This window comes from Ciconia boyciana, chromosome 1 (genome assembly GCF_034638445.1).
Source record: "Ciconia boyciana chromosome 1, ASM3463844v1, whole genome shotgun sequence".
NCBI classification, from domain to species: Eukaryota; Metazoa; Chordata; class Aves; order Ciconiiformes; family Ciconiidae; genus Ciconia; species Ciconia boyciana.
The window spans coordinates 76,852,787-76,871,294 of record NC_132934.1 but is presented as its reverse complement, the minus strand read 5'-3'; the positions used below and the strand labels follow the sequence as shown (position 1 = coordinate 76,871,294).

General features: G+C 42.2%; 1 protein-coding gene across 1 annotated transcript in view; it reads right to left on the bottom strand.

Moving 5' to 3' along the window:
- Positions 1 to 18,508, bottom strand: part of STK38L (serine/threonine kinase 38 like) — a 52,123-nt gene that overhangs the window by 18,089 nt on the left and 15,526 nt on the right. Inside the window, exons 2-5 of the mRNA XM_072875574.1 lie at positions 4,838 to 4,982; positions 2,902 to 2,953; positions 1,496 to 1,618; positions 819 to 902 (exon numbers count right to left, since the gene is read on the bottom strand). Of these exons, the coding sequence (XP_072731675.1) occupies positions 819 to 902; positions 1,496 to 1,618; positions 2,902 to 2,953; positions 4,838 to 4,971 (393 nt within the window). The 5' untranslated portion in view covers positions 4,972 to 4,982. The remainder of the gene's footprint in view (positions 1 to 818; positions 903 to 1,495; positions 1,619 to 2,901; positions 2,954 to 4,837; positions 4,983 to 18,508) is intronic.

Below are 18,508 nucleotides of genomic sequence, written 5' to 3'. Positions count from 1 at the left end.
AACCAGAGGGCCACACACATTCTGGCTGCTGTGCAGAACATGCTGCTCCTCTGGTTCCCTATATTCAGGGCATGAGCTTGAGGAGACAAAAAGTCTGCGCCAGGAAAAAAAAAAAAAAAAAAAGAAGAAGTACAAGTACCACCGCAGGGAAAGGTAACACAAGAGCAAATGATGGGTAAGGTTTGGACAGATAAGGAAAGTCCTCTTTTATCTGCCCTTTCACTTGAGACATCCACACTTGATTTCTTTGTGGTGCTAAAGTACTTGCTGTGTCCTACCAGGAACTTGCAGTGAATTGTTAACTAATAAGTAAAGCAAAAACCAAACCAAACTAACAAAAACAAAGCACAACAAAAAAAGACAAGACCCGACTAAAAAGCAAAACAAAGGAAAACAAAGCCAATGAACAATGTGACATCTGTTGGTATCTAACCATCAAAAGAAAACACCAAGTACTCGCAGTTTTTATGTTGGCACAGTATTACTTTTCAAGAAGCATTTTCCTTGAAATGCAGTTTTACAGATTAAGTATTATAAGGTCTGCATTGATAAAGGAAGGGAGAAAAAAAAATATCTTTCTCACTATTCCAAATTGGTTGTAAATAAAACATTTAAGAATGCTGTTACACAACCTTATTTCCTAACTTCTACTTAGTCTTTTGCACTATGGTAGCAACTCCATAGATGCTTTGGACTGCTATACCATTATTGGGGCTTTCAAAGTGGAAAATATGACCAAATAGTATCTGCCACGAAGAACTTTGGCAATTTTCTAGACAGCAGAAGTGTGAAATCTAGGAGACTTATACAACACAAACCTGCTCTTTCTCCAGCATATCTGCTTTTCTTAGTATCTTCATTGCATAAATATGACCTGTATCCTTCTTCTGAACGAGGCGTACCTATAATGAGAAGTATAACCCAATCAATCTTCTCTCCCTCAGAAACTAGACCCCAGCATGGAATCTACTGCAAGGCTCAAAATTGCTGGGCATGGAAAAGTTCTTTTGTTAAACATTAACATGGAAAAAAGAAATACTTCTACACCATGTACAACACTTACACTAGTGATGAACAGATAGTTTGAAGTAGTTATTGTTTTAGGAAAAGTTAGCAGGCACACTAAATTCCAGGTAGCTGTGAGATTGTGTATGCTAAAATTCAGGAGCGGATACAACTGTGATGTGACACAGGGCAGGAAAAATGTTTACAGTGAGGAGCCATGCAGCTGCAAATCCATCATTTCAGGGGGCCACAGGGGCAATATCAGTTTGGGCTAATAGGAAGCTGTGGGAAACTAAGGGCCTTTCCAGGGGCCTTGAGAAATCAATGCACATAATTCATTACTGGACTTATCACACTTGTACAGTTACTCAAATAGCTATTATTCTGCAATAAAACTCCCCAACTGGAAGTTCTTATTCTGTAATTAAAATGTTTCATTTTAATGTTCAATCTACTTTTAATATCCTGTTCAAGCAAGAATGCCACAAACCTCCCCAAATGCTCCTCTTCCTATAACTTTCAAAGATTCAAAGTCATCCAAGCCAAGTCTAGTCCTCTTCAGTCGCAGAAACTCTGTTTCTTTGCGAGCGTGTTGTGACCTGCGCAGTTTCTTCTAAGGAGACACAAACACAGAAATTTGTAAGTCATTTGACAGTAGAAAGTCAAGATATACAATCTCCCTTCCTGTGAATTATTCTCCCTCCCTCAGTCTTTCTGAATTTCTCAAAGTATGATCCATGAGCACGGTCTTTTATATAGAGGCCTCAGGCCCAGTTTCACTTTTTTTTTTTTTTTGGGGGGGGGTGGTGGTGGTGGGGTGGTGGTATTTTTATTACTTAGATACAAAGAAACAGTAATAAAAATTAATGAAGAAAAAATATCATACTGGTTCAAAGTACATCAGTCCAAACGGCCAAATTCACTAGCTGAGGCAAGGACTCTTGTTTTTGGGCAGTGTGAAGTATCAATAAAAGCTGAAACTTGCACCCCACCGAAAAGAGTGATGACAGGCAACAAGGAGCCTAACAGGCAGCAGAAATCCAACTTACACTATCTATAGCAAAATCCATTTGGTTTAGGGCAGGCAAGCACTCATGTTTGAAAGAAAAATCTATCCAAATCCTGTCATATGTTTTGTTCTATAAAAATGTCAATGGGATTCTCCCTGAGAGAAGACAAACGCTGACCTATGCTCCCAAAGATGTCGAGAAGATCTCAGAGACTGCTAGTGAGACCCATCCATCAGGCACCTGCCAGATTTTGTACTAGGATGACAATGTCATTTAAAACCACAAGATGGCATTACGCACCCACACTCGCTTTTCCCTCGTCCCAGAAGTTATGGCAGCAACACAAACTCAGAAGTGACTGAGGCACTGTTCCTACTTATTTCCCTCCCTATCCTGAAGACAGTACAGGCAGCCATGGTGTGATGAACCTCTTATTAACTTATTAACCAAAGTTCTGAGAGATGTCAACTGGACAGAGATGCCTCCTCATCTGTATCTGAACAGAGCAAGGGTATGCCCAGTTTATTGTTTAAATCAAGAAAAAATGGTTCAGCATTTTGCTTTCTACCCACTTCTTTCAAGCGCATCTCACCTTTTTGTCTTGCCAAACCTAATGGCAAACAATTTTAATCTTTGAAAAGCATGCTATGCACTTGCTGCGGCCATAGGTCTCATGACTAAGGGTGGCAAGAAAAGCCTTAGCTATTGCAAGTATCATTCAAGCATATTCCCTAATAAACAAGTTATTCACAGGGGCAACATTCATTTACAAAATAAAACTTAATGTCATGCTAACTAATGTTTCTGTAAGCTCCTCAAATGCCAATCTGACATAGTGCGACAACAGCAAAGCAGTCTCTTCAAAGGTTACTTAAGTAGTATTTACCTCCTCGTCTGCGAGGCCTTCCTCTTCCATAGCCACTTCTAGCTTCTTCTGCCTGCGAAGGGGAGAAACAGGGGATTGATTTTTTAATTATTTATTAAAAACAAACATAACACTACAGCAAGACAATGCCTTTACTTCCATATTCCAGATACCAAAGAATTTGCCTCAAATGGAAATTTGAAAACTTACTGCTCACTCCATCCATTTACTCATTTGTGACCAAAGCTGTTGAAAATGTATAAGCAAATTTAAGCATATACTTATGTATTTGCAGAATTAGGCATTAAAGGTCCAAACATACAATCATTCTAATGGCTTATATTTCTTCATATAATCTTGTTGAAGTAAGGCTGTTTTTATCAATTAGGATTACGAATCAGAATAAACACTTTTTTTCCCACCATTTCTATCTCAGCTCTACCTCTAACACCTCAGCTAGCTCCAGCTTTCACCCCTAGTCTCAGCCTTGCTGACCTCTCCATGGTCACACACCTGGTCCTGCTCCCCTTACCCTCGTGCCAGCTAACTCTACCCCCCTGGATTTGCCATCATCTCCTCCCAGTGTCCTGCCCAGGGCAGGGCTTACTGGTCCCGGGGCTCCTCCAGCTGGTGCCATGCCAGGCTGGGAGTGTCTGAGCAGGGAGCAAAGCCTGGGAGTACCGCACAGGTACTCCCCCACAGATGGCAGGGGGTCAGCACATGGCAACATGTCTGCTGGACCCCTCTTTTTCCACCTGTGGGATGCTTCTTTATGACTGTCAGGGTGCAGCTTTCAGAAAGCTGGTTACTCACGAGCAGCAGCCAAGAGTTCAAAGGCTGGATGCCAGGCTGCTGGTGTCCTTCTGCACTTTGGGAAGTACAGCAGGATCCCCTAAATTAAAGGCTCTCAGCCGACAGTCTATTCTCCTAACTAGAACCAACTCAATTACATGGGATAATGACTAAATATGATGAAGAGAGAAACCCTGCTGCTGAGCTGAAAACCCCTCAATTAAAAACATATTACCAAGGGAATGATAATTTCACATGCTAATGACAATTTGAAACACAACATTCATTATAATCAAATGCTTGGTGCTTTGACACTTAATTCAAGTAGCACTTCACCACATTGGAGGCAGAATTGGGCACTGATGAGAGAAGTTAAAGTGGAGATGACCAACGCATACTCCCACGCAAGGAGTACCAGTCAACACCACCCAAGAATTTAGAGGTGGGTACTACCTTATCTCCAAAATTCTTCCTGCCCACCCAAGAGCCTCTCAAACAGTCTATCACCAACCCTATGCTTTTTACTGCCCCTTATTTTCACCCCAGGCCACCTCCAGCTCTCTGCCTCCTTTCCTTACCCCATCACCCTGTCAAACACCTCTCCTATCAGTCCTGTTCCCTACCTCCTATACACTCCCTTCTGCAAGGTTTGAGTCTTGGCATGAGGTCCGTGCTGCAGAGCATGAAGAGACACCACGAGCCACTGCCTTACACAAAACCAAGTTACCACCCATCAGCAGCTCTGCAGCACCTACCTCTGTAGAGTTTATTCCCTGTGCCACGTGCAGAGGAATCAGAGATCACCAACCCCGCACGCAGAAGTAGAAACCTCACACGTGCTGCAAAATAAGACCCTGCACAGAGCGATTTCCACAAAGTAGTAATAATCTGATGAGGAGGTAAATTGCATGAGAATGTCAAAAGTGGAGGTCCTTGGTCACTCAGTGACTGCTTGGTGCAGTAGCAGGGGATGTTCACAGGTCTACCAGCACAGCCAGCAGCTGAAAGGTAGCCTGTGCCCTTTGGGGATTAGCTCCTTGCTACCAAGTACAGAAAAACTTCTGAGAACTGCTCCGTGCATGGGGATCAAAGTGCCCTTGAACAACCACTGCCAAAAGCCAACCAAGAAAAGCTGAGGGGGAGTAAGAGGAAGCAGAGCCAGTACCTGGTTTCTCTCTCTTCGTGCTGTATAATTAGGTTGCTGTAGAAGTTCTCCAGCGTAAGTTTGGCCACCGTCACTCTCTCCCGGGTGTGGTTACTCATGGGAAAGGATGTTGTAGTCCCTGCAGTCATCGCCATGGTAACATGTACTGAAACAGAGCATATCAAATCACTACTCACTTGAAAAAAATAAAAAAATTTTCCTCTTTCCCACTCTCCATCTCCAAATTCTTAGACACTATATAAGAAACTCCATTTAAAAAGTGTATTATAAAATTATCCTGAGATAGCAGGAGGACTTACTACCCACTCTCTAAAAAAAATAACAACATGTTGGCAAAACAAAGGGTGAATCATAGCAAAGAATTATGCAGGCTACAGGCAGCTCACCCAGCAACAGTTGTCCACAAATGAGGAAAATGTACCTCCAGCAGACTTGAGCCCAGCCTGAGGGAGGGAAGAGATGGTGGAGCACAGAAAGGAAAAGGGGGAAGCGAGAGGAGGACCAGGCAGCTCCCACAGCTGGACATGTCACAACTCTATGACAATTTCAGACTCCAGAAATGCTAGGTGCTACCAAAAGGTCAGGATAAAATGAAAAAGTAAATGGAAAAAACCCCTAGTCCCATCCAGAGGAGAAGCTGTTTCAAGGACAGAAGATAGCCATTAAATATCTTTGAATTTTAAAGCCGCTCAACAAAATTACATGTGGACAGTTGGGGGAATTTCTAGAAATCATCGCATGAAAATGAAATAATGGAATTGCCATATTTTAAATGGAAAACTTCTGTTGCTGGTTTTTTGTTTGTTTTTTTTTTAAAGCAACAACCAACCACCAAGAATAGAAAACCCTTCCCCACCACAGAGCCATTAGGCAACCAGTCTTTCCATTTGTTTCCTTTCTGACCACCTCTGTGCCATGCCACTGATGAAATGAACGTTTTCTGGAGCAGCTGTTCGTTACAGAGCTCCCTGTGTTTGGATTCTCAGATTCGGGGAGGAATCTTCTTATGCAGCTGTAAATACGTTATCCATGTAGATAAAGTACTTATAGGTCAGGGCACATGGTCACTGAGCACTTAAAAAAACTGGAGGAAAGAAGAAAGGGTGCTCTCTTTGATAGCTTTCATCTTGAACCCAAAGAACTTGGATGTGCTACAACAACGCTTTTAACACTGGGAAAAGACATCTTAAGACAGTCCTGAGTCTCTTGCAGCTGGTCTAGGGAAGCCAGGGGAGATTAAAAAAAGCAGCACAGTTTGTCCTAGGACTCATGCCCTACCTGGAAGTGGGTTGAGGCACTTTAGGAGAGCCTCACGGAGGGGAGCCACAAATAGCAGCATCTCAGCCCCATGCTCGTTTGTTCAGGTTGTTTTGGGGTTGGTTTTGGAAAATTACACAGAAGTACGTACACTTCCTTTTGATTATTTACGTAATCCTTCTATTTCACATGGGGATTTTGAGGAAGACAAATCCCAAATTAGGTTTATGATCTGCAAGCAGATCCTAATACCTTTTAAGGTGAACAGATTAAAAGTTTCATACAGAAGAAAACTTGCACGTCCACATCAGACAGGAAGATTGCTTAATTCTGCTGTGAGTTTTTTGTTTTGGATTTGCCTGCTACCCTCTGTGAAGACAACATTTCATCTTGTGGATTTTTAATTGGATCTGGTGCGACAATAAGATATTTGTTGCCAGAAACGCAGCTGCTGTGTCACAAATAAAGGCGTTTTATAGCATTATGTAGATATTATTTTAGCTGTGTATTTTGGAGTGCGCAAGACACCAGAATTCTGAGAATAAAAATGTATCTCTCTATACATATACCAGGAGGTTTTAATAGCAGTACAGCTGCTTCATGATGATGTCAATATTTCTATTTTTTAATCTATCTTTTATCCCCTTCAGTTTTCTACTAAAGACAGATGAGAGCTGTCAACTGTTAATAATCTTTACTAAAAATTAAGGGGTTTATTCTTCACACAAACACGTACCCCATACTGGACACTTCTTGAAAAGTTGGAGAACTTGGCTCTGCTCTCTGTATTGAGTCTGTTATACAATATTACACTCTCTTTCTCCCTTGATAGGTGGGAAAAGATAAATATAAAACAGGTATCCGAGAGCAAAACCTACAGCATGTTGACACACCCAAATCAAACAGAGCAACTGCTGACCACACGCTGGCATCAGTGATTAAGTTATTTCAAGAAATGACCTAATAGAGTAAAAACCCGCCTTCTGATCATTTTGGACTGTCAGGATAGCATAGCATTAACCCAGGCTTGAAATGGATTAACCTTTACTTAAGGTATAATGAGGGCACTCTAGCACTGGCAAGCAACAGGATATTTATCCTTTGCACGCCTTGTATTCCTGGTAGGATAAAACAACACTGCAATTTTGTTTCCTGTTAATTTGTTTTCCCCATGCTCCTATACTCACAAATGCAGACGTTACCAAATAGCAAATCTAAGTCACTTGATTTTATTAAGCCTGTAAAAAGGAGATAACAATCCCGGCACTAGCACACCACACTATAAATAGTGGGGCTGACCCTCACTGTAGTTCTAACAGTAGGAAAATATAGACTTTGTAAATCCAAGAAGTGCCCTGAGCTCTCCAGGTTCCCCAAAGTAAGTGGAAAAGATCACAGACCTGGCAGGAGATACAAGGTACCCCGCAAAATCCTACATCAACTCAAAGTCGAGAAAACCTCTTCGTCCTTTTTCCTCCGTCCTCTCTGCTTCCGCTAACAAACCCCCAAAGAAGCACAAATCCACATCCCAGACAAAATATTCAGTTGGGAGTAACCAAGTAAAATCCTTAAGTACGACCTTTATAAACAAATGATGCCAGAGGGGATGGAGGCAGGAAAGAAGCTTCAAAATGGGGCCTTTTATTGACAGCACACTACTTCTACTGACCTCAGCACGTTAACGGGAATGTTTTGAAAAGATGCCACCCATAGTTCTTGGAAATGCCCTCAGAAAACTACTAATTCACCCAAATTCGTGCCATTTGCATAATGGAACCATTCCACTCCTGCTGCATCACCAGCCTTGCATTAGGCTCCCTGGACCACGAAGAAGGTCATATTAACCAGCCAGATGTATTTGTCCAAAACTCCTCTGGCCAACGAGGACAGAAGACCTTTCTTTCCGAAGGGCCTGTTACTTTGGAAAAAATGATACACCACTGGTTGTGAACGAGAGAGACATCAAACCGACCTAATCGACAGGAGACACTGAGCAGCACGCAGCCCGCAGGACAACCTCTCAGAGCTGCCAGAAGCAGAGACGCCATATGTGCTGCTTGGCCCAGAAATTGAGCCTGTGCCTCCTGGACAGATGGCTGAACTCACAGTGTGAGCCTTTCTCCTGATGCCTGCTCTGCTCAGCAGCAAGCACCTACGGTGTGGGCACAGGAGAGAGGGATGAGGTGACCTACAGGTGTGGGGTGACCAGGGGACATCTTGCCCAAGAAGCAGGTGGGACAGCAGCATAGCAGGGAGGAGATGAAGGATGTTCCCAAAGGACAAGGGAGAGCAGGGTACAGCAGCAGAAAGGGGACAGCAGACCCAATGCTAACAAGCTGGAGTTTTCAAGAGTCTCCTTTGAGCAAGTCTGTCCTGACCAACCATCTCCTTTCTGGTAGAAAAATGCTGCCTGGTCCAAGCATACGTTTGATCATTTTATTCACAGATCTTTCCTGATTGGGAAGCAGAGGAAGGCCAAGCAGTGTTTACTACAACTTCAGTCTGTGCTTCTACCTATCCCAACAGCTCTAAGTCAAACCCTCGACCAATTTTCCTGAAAGTGTTTCCACTGTTGAAAACCCCACACCCAGCTTCTGCTACACAACTAGTAACTCAAAACTCACATCTTCTCCAGGGTGCTTCTTGGGAGCTCCCACAGTCCATCATTAATGTTTTTATATTAGACTATTGGATTCAGGCTCTGGTTAATCAGAGCAAAATCACTGAGGCATTCAATCCCACCTGCTACAACAACTCAGAAGAGGAGAGATTGAAGAAATCAAGGCACCTAGAGAACTGTTCTCCCCTGAAAAAAAACACTTGGCACCTTGCAGGATCATTTTCTAATCAGGAAGGGCTGAGAACACAAATCCAAGCCCCTCACACATCGTCTCCAGCCTCCACAGCTCCATCTCAGGACATCCAGGATGTACGAAGAAGAGAGCAAGCACAGAGCTGTTGCTTGGCAGGAAGGAAGGATGGAGGTTTGACACCCTCGGTAAATTTTAGAGCCTATTTCTACCTATCCAGGTAGCTCTAGACTTTAAAGAGAAAAGGATAACAAGGGATGAAACAGGATCCCGACACAGATGTGCTACAAGATCTCAAGAAATTTGCTTTATTACCCCATGGCATACTTTCCAGCCTGTAAAATGGAGCAACAGGAAAAGGATGTGGAGTATAGAGCATAATCGTAACACTTCACATCATCAAACATTTGAACTGTAGTGGTGGTGAAGATTCAAATACTTAGATAGGAAAAAGAAAACCCCAACAAAACACACAAAAAACCAACACTCCCCCAAAGCAGACAAGTTTATAATTTCTGATCTAACATATTCTTCCAACATTTCACATTTACTTTTTTAATGATTTCTCACTTCAGTGAGAATATAAATATGTGAGAGTATGCTACAAGCAGTGAAAACTGAAACCAATCTTTCCAGCTCTCTTCCTTATTAGAGGGTTTCACATTTCTCGGGATACTACAGTAACCTATTTGATCAATTCTTGCTTTCTCTTATGCCGATTGCCCAGCAAAAGAGCAAGTCTGTGCCAGTTAGACAGTGGTGGGTATCACGACTAGACTTCACTTCTGTAAGAATGGGTCTGAAGGTGCCAGTCTCTTTACAGGCAAGTCTCCTGCACATCTGTGTTGTATCATGTAGCTTGTTCTTACTATCAAATAAGGCTGGATCTATACTATCAAATTCATCTGGACTTAAGTCACACAATGGAAATACCATTCTTATTTTTGAAACCACATGTGTAGTATAATTATACAGTAGCTCTAGAATAAATTTACTATGGACTCATTACTTAGTGCATATTTAAGTTAGGGAGCAAACACCACATATAATTCTCTTGGAGAGAAAAGCATGTCTTTTTCTGCATGACAGAACGATGCTACTTACATCACGCTGCTGGGTCTCTGATTCGGATTTAAAACGTAAAGCTACATACATGTTCAGCAGGACAGGGAACACCAACCCTTCCTCCCAAAACAGCTATGTCACTTCACAGAAAGGCTGATAATTTTAATTTATACACCCAAGCACGCCCCTAATGCCCAGCAAGTAGGAAGGCAGTTCACTATTGCAGTAAAAAGGGTAAAACTGCAGAGTTTATAAAGTTTCCATTTACATTCCAAGGGAATTTGGCTCTTGAGTGAAAGCCTCCAGGTAAGGCAGATACTGAAACATATTTCTGCCTTTCAAAGTTCCCATTTTCTCAGCATGACACATTTTGTCATTTAACTTGCTCCTGAAATGAAGCATACAAATGGCATTTTTCAAGAATTAGAAAGTAAAAGAGAAAGGAGAGATAGGTTTTCTGTGCCAGACCTGTTCCAAAGTAAACACGTATAGCTCAATAAAGCGAGTACCTTCAGAAATGCCAGCTATCACCACTGTGCGTAGTGCTGGAGCTCTTCTGGGTGAGAAGCTAGAGCGGACTCAGTAACACTGCTTGACTCCTTACAGACAACACAGCAAAGCAACTTGCAAAACTGGGCACTAAAAACCACCGGTGACAAGGATTGTATTTAAAAAATGAAGTGCTGTCTAGGAAAGCAGCATAGATATAGCAAGGCTTCAAGTATGAGTGCCAGCCCTGCTGTCTCCAAATTGTTTGAATTCTCTTAAAGAGAGACAGGAGATATATATATATATATACACATAAGAAAAAAAAACCAACCCACCATACACAAATAACCACATGATTCACACCAAAAGGCAGTGGGCAGGGACCGATAAATGAAATAAGCAACCGAAGGCTCAGCAGGATGAGGTGGTGTGACATACCAGCAAGAGTGAGGGGAGGAGCAGCAGCCGCCCAGGCACCCTGGGCAACTTCTGAAACATGCAACTGTACGTGGTATGAGCTGACACGCAAACAGAAAGCAAAGATAAAAATGTTGTACAACAGCTGATAGCTCCAATGATGAAACAGAAGAAAGCGGTCATACTGTGGTATCAGCCCAGAGGGAAAATGACTTTCTGCGCTACAGTTTCTGCTAGCACAAATTTGGCAACTGCACTGTGCATATTTTCACCATTCAATTGTTTATACCAAACCTCCTCCTGGAGAGGTTCCCTGCCTTCTTTTTCTATAACCCAATTTAAATCCACTTCTGAAGCTTTTGAGCAACCTCCAGAAACAAGCAAAACCCTACAGGATCCTGAAGTCTCCAAGCAGCAAGCAAATAAGAAAACCCTACTGCTCCAATCTACATCAATTATGGGCCAATATTTTTCAACTCCTGGAGCCTGATCTTAATACTTGTGTTATTACTAAATAAAGATTTCTATGTTCAGAACGGAGCCTTGTCCAAAGTTCACTTATGTCAAAAAAAAAAAAAAGCCTTCAGCTCAATAGGTTTTGACCTAATATTCCTATTCTTGGCGTCTGGATGATGCTAGCTGCACTACTGCTGTTACTGAAGTTCACAGTTATCAGATCAGCGTGTTTGCCAAGTGCTGCTCTGGGGTATGTTTCAGAAAGAAAAATAAATATTATGTCCCTACATAATTCATGTTTTCAGTAGTATCACCATTCACAAACCCCTATTTTATTTAACATGCTACCTGAAGGAAGTAATATTCCTTGCCAAATACAACAAATCAGATACTTCACACACAGGTTCTTCTTTGACGTTATTGCCAAGACCAGATCTTTCTGACACCCTCCAGTTTTTACAACAGTCCTCATCTGAGAAGGGAAAATTAAATAACAAGACTGCAACAAGCTGTCACTGACACTTTAGCGTTTCATTTACCTCATTTATATACTTCATTTCTTTTGTTATTCATTCCACAATGTGCGTTATGTTCTAAGAAGTTTTGCTACTTTAAAGTTACAGAATGAATTACATTTGTTCTATATAAAGTAGCACTAAGAAACCAAGTAAAATTAGCCCTGTTGGAACAGGCTTTGCTATTTAAAAGCAAAAGATGTTCAAATGTTTTAGCCATTTTAAGTCATTCTTGGTTTCCCCATGGAGCGTCTGGGTGAGTTGCCCCTTATAGTCACAGCTAAAAGCAAAGAGCGCTCCATGGCTCGCCCAGTCCCAGCTCGTAAACCAAAAAAGAGCGGACGCTCCCAGTGCCCTGCCCCCATGACCGTGAGAAAACCTCGAGGAGACATTCACAGACACGCAGGACTTGGGGATGGAAACACTGCATGGATCCTGCAGCCTCAGTGGCTGCTGTGTTTCTGGGACCGATGACACTAGGGAAACCCCAGGGACTGCGAGGCCCAGAGAGCAGCTCAGGGTGTCAGTGGCTGGCTCCAACATGCCCCTACATTCCAGGAGAGCTTTTCACCCAGTGCACCCAAGTAAGAGATGCTTTCAAAGCCAAGGAAGTTACTTTCCTGTCTTGGGGTAGACTCCTAAACCTACAAATACCTGAGTTCTGAGTGGACTAGGCAAAAAAACCCTCTGAAAAACACCAACCACCTCCTCCCCAGCAAAGGCCACGGTTGTATGCACACTGTAAGTTGGCATTAGCCAGTACTGTTTCTGAAAGAAGCTGTCCCACTTTCCACCAAACCATCTGTTTGTTTCTCTCCCGCTGCCACTCGATGCTTTGTGCCAGCACAAGAAGCTGCGTAACCCAGATTGAGGAACTGCACCGGGCTAAAACAATTTATTTTAAACCAGTCTTGGTGAGGCTAGTTTCACCTGCATTGTTTGAAAAGGGCTACCCCTCCCCACGCTGAGCCTCCATTCCTTCCCGTGGAGTTTGTCCAAAAGCCAGAAGTAAGCGACAGGGCCTCATCTTTTAATTTGGTTCACAGAAATTAATCTCACAAATCATTCCAACATACCCGCAGTAATGATAAGGAAATATTTCCTAATATGGAATAAAAACTGAATATTGGAGTTGTGCTGCACTCCAGGATTTCCTGCTATTCAACGAAGCTGAGCAGCAGAAGTCTCCCATGTACAGCAGCCGTGATTCTGTTCTTGCTGCTTTCAATGAGCAGCAAGCATGGCTGACAAACACAAATTCATTTCCCTATGGGAAAAGATACAGGCTGGGTGAAATGTATGTATATACAAAACTACATATGTATATGGGTGTATATATATATATATATAAACTATGTATATCTACACCTATATGAACTATATGCACTTTGTTTTCTTCCTTTTAGAGTTAATCTTTTGTCCACCTCAAGTAGGAAAGAAACTTTTGATTGAAACAGCATAACCTTTGCTTTCACTAACAACGGGAGACTGGTAACCTAAAGTTTAGAAACACAAACCCTCTAAAATAAGATCACTTCCATCTCGGCTCCACTTGCCTCAGCCTTTGGCGATACAATTACATTCTTTATGCTCTACTATCAATAGCTCTGTCCCAAAGTTAGGAGTACATTTTGAGACATCCTGTACTTGGAACACTCACTCTGTGTTGAATGACTTGCAATAACATACCAAAATCTCCATGAGCTCAGTCCTTTCAAATAACTCATTTTAGTTTCTTTACGGAAGGGCTTTTTAAGACAATCCAATCATTTGCGTTTTAGCAGTACCCACTCAAATTGCTTTACTATGCATGCATGTGTGTCTGCAAGATAGCACTCCTCTACCCACCCCATTAACCTCATGTAAAGAGAGAGGAGAAAATAGGAAGGTTGTACTTCTGCTCCATCAGCAAGGACAGAGGGCTAGAGCTAGGAACAGGAAGGGAACAAAGGTGCTGGTGTATACACACACTGCTCTGTCTTCCAAGGAGTGCTCCAAATGGGAGGTCAGCTCAGGAAAACACCCTGGGCAACTACATGAAGCACAAGACACGACGAAGGAACTAGACTTGCAGTCCCATGCAGCCATTCCTCTCTTCCAGGGTTACCGCAGCATCTGAATTGATGCATTTTAATTTACTGACAACAAGATAAATCAGTAGCTTGCTGAAAAGCTAACAATGCTGTGCAGTGCAATGGCATTTCATAGGTTGCTTTAGCTTACTTGTCTCTTTCCTTTCTCCTGGCTCTCCCCAGGTTTCACAGTGCTGTAAATCTCTGTCCTCTTAGAAGTGTCTAAAACCAGGAAGCTCTTCTCTCTACTAAAGTGATTGCATTCTTGTGCACTTAAGCATTTTCTCAGCTTTTAGCAGGCACTTGCATCCAGGCATATTCAAGAAAACATTGTTTTAAGAACTGCTAAATCAACTGGCATAAAAAAGGCCATGCTAAATACTGTGCTGCAATGCTAATGAAATAATTACAAACAGAGCAAGGTCAATGACCAAAAATCTGCTTCCTCTTTAGTTATTGGTTTTCCGCATAAAATTACACTCAGGTCTAATGAAAGATATGTCCCACTCCAAAACATGTACAACTGTATAAAAGTAAAATTCAGCCACATTGGATTTCTCTACATCTGGCTCTTTCATGGCCAAGAGACACAACTTAGGACAGAAGTAAAGAATAAGAGGAGGAGCTTCTAACATGGCACCTGCATAAAGTTTCCTAGAAATTGTAATACATTTTCAGCTTTGATCCAAGAAACTCTACTCTTGAATTTTAGGGATGCTGTAAAGCCTTTCTATTTTCTAAGGAGCCTAAGGAGGCAGGAGCAGAGGGGGACTCTGCCTTTGGGAACTAGGAGGGACTTTTGCATTGGAGAATGCTGGAGGAAAAGAGGGCACTAAGTTTGTTTTTCTTTTTACTGATGTCTGTTCAAATCCCTGACTCTTGCTAGGCTCTTTTTAGATCACATCAATCAAATTAACTATAGTAATTACACATGATAAGTCTGTGCCAGCAAAGGAGCTGACCGCTAAATGAGATGCAGAACATCGATGACCGGCTATGGCCTGTGCAATGCCTGTAGTCAGGGTTAATGAGCACAACAGATCCCTCTGGCCTTAAAAAGCTGCAAATGCAGGTAGTGCATCTTGTTAGTATATGCAATACTGGAGAGCAGATGTTTGCCCATTCAAATCCCACTACAACAGTTCATTTCTTTAACTATGATTTCTGGAGAAGGAGACAGCTGTTGGCACATAAAGCAGACTACCTTGATGAGGCCCAGGATACACAAAGATTAAAAGATGTGTGCTGTCTCTCAACGTAAGAAAGGAATACATGGTACCATCTTCCTTGTGCCTGAAGCTGGAAAGCAGTTTTGGAACTGTGGGGATGGAGTTGTGCCATACTCTTACCACCATCAGGAGCTCTGGCCATTGGTACCAAAGGTGGAGAAAGAAATATTATTTCATGAAGGAACCATGATGGCAACACCTGATCCCTACAGTGATAACAAGGACAACTGAAAAGAGAAAAACATTACCATTCTGCCTTATTATCAGACTGTTTTAGGGCAGAACAGTCAATACAACTGTGTTTTTGCATTTCAACATTTATATCACTTTGATAACAAAAATACACTGCAAATGGGTAGCTGGGGCTTATCCTTCTGAGATTTAGAGGTTTAGGTACAGAGAAAAACAACTCTTTCAGCAGCAAACTCATAGAGCCTTGTCTTCATGAAATCTGAGAGTCTTCCTGCAGCCTATTGCTTAACATCGCAACTGCTCATCTCCTCTAGGGCAAAAGAGTGACCAGAGGAGTGCTTTGTTATGGATATGTATATATACACATGATCCTTCTACACAATCACATATCCACCCTTCCAGGAAGATAAGAGAAAGGCAAAAAGGAAAAGGAAAGAAAAGATTTGCACCTAGGTGAAAGATAATGAGGTTTGTGATGGGCATTAGTTCCCTATGGAAGGTCATTCTCCAGTCTTGGCCTGGGAAAGCTCACTCAAGATGGGTGGTGTTTTCCTCTAAATTAATCTCAGAGATTTGATTCAATTATCTGGTTTCCTAGTTAAAGGCAAAAGCAGGGTGTGGACAAAAGCTCTGGCTATATCCAGCTGCAAGAGAAAGTGAGAGGGAAAAGGAACAGAGGATATCTGCTTAAGTTTCTAAAAGATACTAAGGCTGTATGTAGCTGCTATGCTACAGTTAAACATGCAAGAATGGGCAAATTTCCAGATTAAAAAAAAAAATAATCATCTTAAAAAGCCCAGTTTCATACACTTGCAAGATGAAATCAATTATGGCAAGAGTAAGAGAACAAGACGACAACCTCTCTAGGAGCAAACCTCTCCCACCAAGAAAGCCTTCAGAATAGTCTTGCAGCATGCCCTGAAGGCTAAGCACACTCTTGACTGAGAAATAGAGCAAGATTTGTCAGTAAGAAGGACTCTTCATGGAACACAGGTCACCTCATACAAAGGTAGAAGCTTTACAGGAAAGTAGAAGGCAAAGCAACATTTGTGTTTCTGCAGAATGGCTCTCGCTGTTCCTTTTCCAAGGTGTAAGTCTCTATTGCCCTGTAACGTGACTAGGTATCATTGTGCCTCCATTTCTTTATCTGTCAAGCGGAGATGAAGACAAGTGGTGTTACCTGCAGGAAATTCAAACGGAAATACCAGTTTAGTGCAAACAATGTGTAAAGATGGAGACTGGTGGAGTGGCAAATAAAGAACTCTTTCAGGCAGCAATCTGAATTGCTTGACAAGTTGGATACAACCAGCTATTTCCCATAAATAGTAACCAGAGAAAAACCCAAATAAGGCGTAGGAAGAATGAGATCATTTCCACTTTTGAAATATTATTTAACGTTAACGTTTCCTTATGGGGATGGGCCCCATGCACAAGGCCCTTACACAGAAAGCATAGACATTGCTGCCAAGTTCTGTTTCAAGGAGTGTCAATGCAGGTCTATGAATTGCTTCTTAGAGAGAGGGGTCCCTCCCTCTCACTTTGCTGATCCCTCCTGTCCTGGCCACGCACTCTTACAGTTTTCCCAATAATGCAGCCACAGGCAAGTTAAGTGAACTCAGCAGCCTGACAAACCTAAGCTACCAACCACTCCCATCCCCCTGTAAAAACGAGACCATTCTTCCATAAAATCGGCAGGTTGGTTTGTCTCACCCTTGAGCTACACAACTGCTGAATTCCGTGAAAGAAGTGTAATGAAACATGGAGAGGCACAGAGGACAAGGGAGACAACAGCGCTTGGCCTTTTGCAGCCACCCAAATTTGGGCTACATCCAAGTAGGATTTGGATACACTCGTAGGGATGGGAGAAGACTGTCCCTTTTTACAGCAACCAGTAATTCAGATTGGGTACAACATAAAACCCAGAGCCTAACTGTGACAACTGTTACAGAAATGCATTCATCAATGAGTCTTCTTGCACCAACTTTTGCTGGCTCCATTGGAAGTTGGCTGATGGAGAGGGCAGCTTTGCAAAGCTCTCAAAAGACAGGCTATGACTACTTTCTCACATCCCTTTTACTTCAAGCTGCAACACTAGGGAACACAATTCCTTTGATATTGATGAAAATGGTTATGGTGAGGCTGATCGTGATGAACAGCTGAACACCCATCCCGTACATGGTGCATCATACGCTGCGCTCTTTGTAAATATAGCTAGGGTAATTCATAAGACCAGAAAGGGTTTGTACTATGTGCTGCTTCTGCTTGCTTTGGAAGCCATTCCAAGTGCTCCTCCTGGAGCACTGCTTGGTTCCCGAATGTCGAACAAAGCCCAACGCAGACAAGCAAGCTCAAACAGCAATGCTGACATGGAGCAGAAGTCCACACTATGCAGCAGACACAGACATAATTTGTGCTTGAATTTGAATAGTTTTATGCTCACCCAAAGAATGCTGAGAGCAAAGACTTAGAGCAAAGCCTGGTACCTGATCTACCGTAACACACCAGGAACATCCACCTTAAGGCCCACTCTAATTTCTCACTCATTCTGTAATGCGTCTCCTCTCATTCTACTCAACGACTCTACCAGAAGAGTTACCAGTGAAGGTATCCCTAACACAACCTCTAATGGTGACTTCAGGTGGACAAATCTTTCTGCAAAATAAAACCACATTAAATTACTGGTATTTGCCAATGATGCAAGCATTGAAGTCATGAATATTTTGAGTGTTCTTTTTCTAATTGCAGATGATGTATGTACAGAGGAAGGATGCTTTTGTGGCTACAACACAGGAAACTGCATTAAGTAACAGATGATCTGGATTCTATTTTATTTCCCATGTGCAAAAAACAAACGCTTCAGAAAAAAAGAAAGAAAAAAAAAATGTACTTAGGGTGTGCCTCAGTTACCCTACATGAAAACAAACAGATTCCTGTACCTAGCAGGTCATGTTAGGAGGCTTAATGAGTTCATATGCGCAAAGAACCTGGGCTCTTTAGAGAAAAGATGCTAAAGTAGTATTAAAAAATTACTTATTAACACATTCTGAAAATTCGTTATTTAACCTGGCCCCAAAACTTAGGAGGCATGTGGCCACTTCTTTGTCACTGCACTTCTCTGAGCTGCCCATTCAATCAGACTGGGCAACCAGTTAACTACTACAGTCGACTG